At 35.3% G+C, this 6,480-nt stretch overlaps 1 protein-coding gene across 1 annotated transcript; it reads right to left on the reverse strand.

Moving 5' to 3' along the window:
• Positions 1–572: 572 nt before the first annotated feature.
• LOC129273059 (collagen alpha-1(X) chain-like) lies at positions 573–3,219 on the reverse strand. Its single transcript, XM_064107839.1, has 2 exons — positions 1,506–3,219; positions 573–1,341 (listed from the first exon to the last, which is right to left on the reverse strand). Exon 1 carries the CDS (start codon positions 3,190–3,192, stop codon positions 2,137–2,139), a length of 1,056 nt encoding a protein of 351 aa, XP_063963909.1. The 5' UTR covers positions 3,193–3,219; the 3' UTR covers positions 573–1,341; positions 1,506–2,136.
• Between the last annotated feature and the right edge of the window lie 3,261 nt (positions 3,220–6,480).

A 6,480-nucleotide genomic window follows, 5' to 3' on the forward strand; every position in this document is an offset into this window, starting at 1 on the left:
TCTTCTTTTCCTACTTCTCCTGTTTCTCCTCATACTTCTCTCTTTTTCTTTTCTTCTGTTTCTTCTTTTTTCTTCTCCTACCACTTCTTTTTTTTTTCTTTTCCTATTTGTTCTTGTTTTTCTCTTTTTCTTCTACTTCTTCTTCATCTTCTTCAATTTCATTTTCATTTTTCTTCTTTGTATTCTTCATCTTCTATTTTTCTCTTTCTCCTCCTTCTCCTTCTCCCCCTCCCCTTCCCCCTCTCCTTTGTCTTCTCCTTTTCCATCTCCATCTCTTTCTTCTCCTTCGCATTCCCCTTCCAATTCCCCCTTCTCCTTCCCCTCCCCCTTCTTCTTGTCCCACTCTTTTCCTTCTCTTCCTTTTCACCCTCCTCCTCACTCTCCTTCTCCTTCTCATTCTCCTTCCCTTTCCCCTTCTCCTTCCTTTTCACATTCTTCTTCTCCTCCTCCTTCGTCGTCTTCTTCTTCTCCTTTCTCTCCATCTTCTCTTTCCTCATTCTCCTCTTATTTTTTTCTAGTTTCTGTCATATTCTGTCTTAAAGTATAAAAATGTGGACTGAAATAAGAATTGATCTAAAGGAAAACATATTCCACACATTTGGATATCATTTATTGGTTTATATTGTATTGAATGAAGAGACCTTCCATGCACCAGTCCTTTTCCTTTATGTTGTATAACAACCAAAATTCTCTATGCATTATAAAGTAATGGCTGAGATAGTTTTGAAGAAGAAAAAAACATGTTCAAACTTTTGTTAAAAACAGGTACCTCAATTTCCTTTAAAAGTGGAATTGGTACCTTTTGGACCTAAACTCTTCACATGTTCTCTCTTCTGCAAATTATTCAAAAGTCTAAGATGACATTGTTAAAAATTACAAAGCAACAGTAAATAACATTATTCAAGAGTTTTATGAAGAAAGTGTTGTTAAATATTTTTATCCGAGACAAACTAACATTCTCTTTTTACAAGTGTTGAAAAATGAATAGCACTTGCAGATTATTTTTGGGGTCCTTTTTATTTTAAATTATCATTGAAATTAAAAAGGGTTCATCATTTTAAATCATATCGCTTATTGTATTCCATTGAAGTGTAGAAATGATGTATTTTATATCAGTATTGCCATTTTGAATTCAAATTTGGCTGTTTTCAACATGATTTACCAAAGTTCTTTTCTTTTTTTAAATCTTAACATCTAACTGACATTCTAACCAGCGATCCTACTATAACAAGATAAAGATTATATACATGTTTGGTGTATAAAAAAACATTAAATACATGAATCCATAAATAATGTGAAAAATTAAAAATGAACTATGTTACACTTATTCAACAGTTATACCTTGGTCACATTTGCTCTACGGCGGCCGTACGGCGAGTCGAAAACAGCCGTTTTAATCATTTTTATTCAAACTACCTATATATAGCTGGTACAAAAATGTCAAAACGGCTGTTTTCGACTCGCCGTACGGCCACCGTAGAACAAATGTGACCAAGGTATTACACATTTATTCAAGAGTCCAATTGAAAGATGATCATAAAATCAGGGACAATGGAAATCAAGATGGCTGTAGTCAGATTAGTTTTCTATATACAAGATCTATGAACTATAAAACATTGGCTTCTACTTGTTACAGTAACATCTTCAAAAGAACTATTGCAAGTTAAGAAAGTAATTTTCTTTTCAGCATCTATCAAGAATTCAATGAGGTTGAAAGTTGTTTTTAAATTTAAGTCAGTTTTATTTACTTGCATGTAGCTAGTATAACATGTAAAAAAGGATAGAAAATAAATATAGTTGAGCAGAGCGTGCTTTAATTTTGTTCATAAACTGATGTGGTAAATAAATCATATACAAATTTACTTGCGCAAGACATTCAGTAGCAAAAAGAACAAACCAACTCCTATCATTATTGTGTAACTTCTTTAAATCAAAGTAACAAACATAACTTAAATCTACAACCTTCTTATGACATTCCTTGCAGTTACATCATGAGATTTCTACACGAGGTAAGAAAGAAAGAGAATGAAAATATTGCCATAATTCACAACATGAGAGTGAATGCTTGATATTTGAGGAAGAGAATGATTAAAGATACATATTTGTGCTTTGTGTCATCAAAGAGAATTCACAAAATCAGTATAGACGAAATCCAGTGAAGGAATTATAGTTAGATGGTCCAAAGTCTCTATTTTCTGTGATTTGCACCCAGACATCATCGTTTTCCTCTAAATCAAGAATTGCAAAGTTTCCCAGTCTCGAGTCCACTGTGGACATTGCCGTTAAAGCAGTTTCATAGTTTTTTATAAGACTGGCCTTTTCCGCTCGAAAATTGTGGTATCCACCGAAAAATTGGAAAGTGAAGGCGTAAAGCCCCGCAGCCTTGCAGGTGAATTTGCCAGTGTCCTGATTGTAGCCTTCTCCGGAGTTACTGACAATTGTTTGGAAGACAATAGGTGTGTTGGCTGTTGGGAAGCGGGTGGCGTTGATTACGGTGAAAGCTACGCGAAGTTCTGGAGGAAGTGCGTGATTTGCTGGTCCTTGGATCCCTGGAAGGCCTCTGGGTCCGCGTAGTCCTTTCATGCCTGGTTCTCCTGGTATGCCCCTTTCTCCTGGATCACCTTTTATTCCTCCAAAGTCTCCCTTATCTCCTTTCATTCCCGGTGGACCTTCAGGTCCTCTATTACCCTTTGGTCCCTTGGATCCACGGCGTCCAACCAATCCCTGCTGGCCCCCGTTCCCGCCGTCCCCTTTCATGCCGGGTTCTCCTTTGATGCCAGGGTTTCCTGGTAGACCGTTGTGTCCTGGTGTTCCTGGGATCCCAGGCATTCCTGGGAACCCGCAGCAGCTTCTTCCACAGGCCTGCTGCTGATGAAGCATTTCCTGGTGCATTGAAACCTGCTGCTGCTGTTGCTGAAGCTGTTGATTTTGATGCTCTTGATGATGATGTGTCTGTTGCTCCTGTTGATTGTTCAATTGTTTGTGGCTCTCGTTCAATTCCTCAAGTTCTTCAGTGATTAGCTCCATATCATCTGGCTCACCTACTGTAGCCTCCGGTCCTTGAGGATATCCTTGTGCAGCATGGGTGGGTGGAAGGGTTGTAGGAATACCTGTTGGAGGTTGGGTTGTTGACAAGGTCAATGAAACCAGACCGAGAGTCAGTACAGCTGTCATTAGTGAAGCGATGTCCATTTTGATGAACCAGTGTTTCCAGATGAACCTTCAAACAAAATAAAGAACAGATTTTATTGAAAAGTAAACATCTTACTTAACAGGGGCCACTGTTTTTAAAAGGTGTACACCTTGCTCTTTTACATTAGCTTGTAAAAAGTATTTGATTTTTTAACAGTCTAGTGTACATGGTGCGAGGAAAGGGTACTACCTATCACGGTAGAATATTTGAAACATTGTTCAGGGTTGGGAAAGGTCATTCTGAGATCAAAGAAAGATAACTTGTTTAGGGTGCTTTTTAAAAGTCTATGTAAGAGCATGGTGTCCACCTAATAACAGCAATTATTTGTTATCGTCCTGTGGTTATGTCCCTGATTAAAAAGTTAATGATTCCCCAATTCCCCAAGTATGTCATTTCCTAAATTTCGGAGAAGGAATGATAATTTATTTCAATCATCTTCTCTCTTTGCTGTCTTACATATTTTTACTCTAGTCTGTAAGCAAGTAGAGAACAATTAGAATTGATTTGGACTAAAAGTGTAAGGCAATGAAAATAGCCTTCATTTTTTTTTATACATGATTCTCCTAAAGAGAGGGAAAATGAACAGATTCATTTTGATTATTTTCATTCATCTTATTAATTATAAGTTGGTTTCTAGAGAGAGACGAGATCTGGTTTGTTTTGATAACTTTTGTTCAAAATGATTTGTCACAATTTCTTGTCAGAAATCGTCTCTCGATTAAATTTTAATTTCAGATACAATGGCATTAATCAGAAAATAAAGAACTGATTTTGGGTGTTGGAAAAACAAGTGAAGAGAGGGGGAAAAAACGGTAAATTTTTCATTCTGTCTTATTGATTAAAAGTGGTTGCTAGAGAGAAGAGATCAGGTTTAAGTTGATAATTTTCCTTTACAATGATTTGTCACAATTTTCTTTGTTAGAAATTGTCTCTCAATTAAATTTCAATCTGAAAATATGACGACATTAATCAGAAAATTGAGGGCTGGTTTTGGGTGTTGGAAAAACACGTGAAGCATGAAAGGAATTGCAAAACCACACCATGTCACCCTGAATCTTTCATGCTTGGAATCTAAGTTATTGGATAGACATCGTCATGGATACCAGTAAGGTTTTCTGCTCTTTCGTCCGATATTATAACAGGCTAGATGATTTATTAAGTTCATCTGCACTTAAAGGTTAGCATATCCTTTTTTAAACTCTCAAAGGAAGCATTGGATATGAATATAATTATGATGTTTAGTTATTTGGAAACTTGGTACCCATGTTGTGCAGATTGGTATTGATAACATGTTACAAGTTTCTTATATAAACTACTGAAAAGGTGCAACCCAACTGGCTCAGGACAAATTTTTCATAGAAATTGATAACAAGATTATTTAGTAGATTTCTGCTTTCAATTTCATAAAGGTGTTCATCAATAACGAATGCAATATTTCTGCAACATTTTTTGAGAAACAAAATATCTTTTTTCTGTCAACTATTTCATTTCAAAATTTGATATGAATTTCAGGAACAAACTTGGAATCCACAAATTTCTTCCGAAACAACCGATTTCATATACTTTTTAACTCAAGTTTAATGCTCCATGAAAATAATTGTCACTCAAAGATACAATACTAGACTCATGTAGCAAAAAGTATTTTCCAAGCATGTCTTAGACAATAGTCAAATGTCGTACTTCATGCTATATATTGAACATCCCAACCAACTGAATTCAGTTATGCAAACATATATAGAATTTGGGTCATAAGCGTCTGCACCATAATGTTCTTCCGAACAAGTGTGTACAGTATACGATATACATACACCATGCTTCAACATGATTCACATGTATTCAAACAAAGCGGACAGAAGTGTATTTTTATTTCCAAAATATACTCGGCTTGCAGCTCTGTCACTTTGCCAATAAAACTTTGCAATATAATGCCTTTATAGCTTTCAAGCATGAAAAAGATGTAGAGCATTTTTTTAATGCTCTAGATTAAGGCACCATAACAGATTACATACCAATGTTTGTTAAAGTATCTTTAAACTGAATACTTGCAAATTTGTTCAGGCTTGGAAAAAAAAAATTTCACTCTTTTTTAGTTTGCAGCATAGTATAATAATAATGTGCTTTTTCATTCCAAATGAAATTTAATATCATACTTAAAACACTTGGGATCTAGAAGGAGCGCTGTTCATTAATGTGCCATGTTGGATAAAACTTAAATATTAATTGCATGCTATCTTTAGATATTAATTAAAGTCGAGGTTATAGTGATTACCTATAGCTGCATGAAAACAGATTGTGTCTGTATGATTATGTTTACCTGTTTTGGAGGGGGGGGCATTTAACAAAAAACCTGTTAACCCTGGGGGGGCATGAAAATGTTTTAAAATGTTATTTTGTTGTTTTGGTTGGCTTGATTGAAGGAGATGTGGGGAGTAATTTCCCTCTCCTCAAATATAAAAAATACTTGCACATTTATACATGTATATCACCACCAACAATTTCAATCACTTTTTTTTTTGCAAATTTAATGTGTAGAAGTCTTTTGAACTGCCATGTCAGATTGTGCCCCCTCCAGATAAAAAATGTGAGATTGATTATAAATAATAAATAAATTAATAAATGGATGGATGGATGGATGGATGGATGGATAGATAGATAAATAAATAAGTAAATGAGTGAGTGATTGAGGGAGGGAGGGAGGGAATGATAATAGATATGAATAACAATAGAAATAAATTATGAATATATTAAAAGATAAGAGAAATTAAAAATTAATTAGACTCATTCTGGTTTTGATTGATACTGAAATCACACAATACATGGGCACAGGTTGGTTGGTATTAGCGGTTTTGCATGTGATATATGCACTTTTAATACTGGTTTAATTTGTTTTCAATAGATTATCGGGTTTTTGTGTTGGGTTGGCTTGACTAACTTTCAAATTCACAAGCGTATATTTTGATACTTAAAATGAAGTTCTCATCAGGCATATCATAAATGATTTTCCATTGTGGTACACCACAACAGTTTCAGATGCCATATGTGAACAGAGGTCTGACAGGATTGGTTTGAGGTCTTCTTAATGATACTCTATCGATTGATAGACTTATCATGCTATATGACTTCATATCAATTGCTGCACTACAGTTATTGCATCGGCCAGTTAAGAGCAATTATGTCATTACAAACCATCAGCGATGAATGATTGGTATTATGAAGGGTGGAGGTAGAACATTCCCATAGCTGGCAAAGACTCCTTCTGTCACAGTGCTCTAAGTGTATTTTAGGGT

The sequence above is a fragment of the Lytechinus pictus genome, chromosome 12, assembly GCF_037042905.1.
Source record: "Lytechinus pictus isolate F3 Inbred chromosome 12, Lp3.0, whole genome shotgun sequence".
Taxonomy (NCBI): Eukaryota; Metazoa; Echinodermata; class Echinoidea; order Temnopleuroida; family Toxopneustidae; genus Lytechinus; species Lytechinus pictus.

Coding starts and splice junctions, on each gene's coding strand:
- LOC129273059 (XM_064107839.1), bottom strand. CDS start 3,192: ATGGACATCGCTTCACTAATGACAGCTGTACTGACTCTCGGTCTGGTT.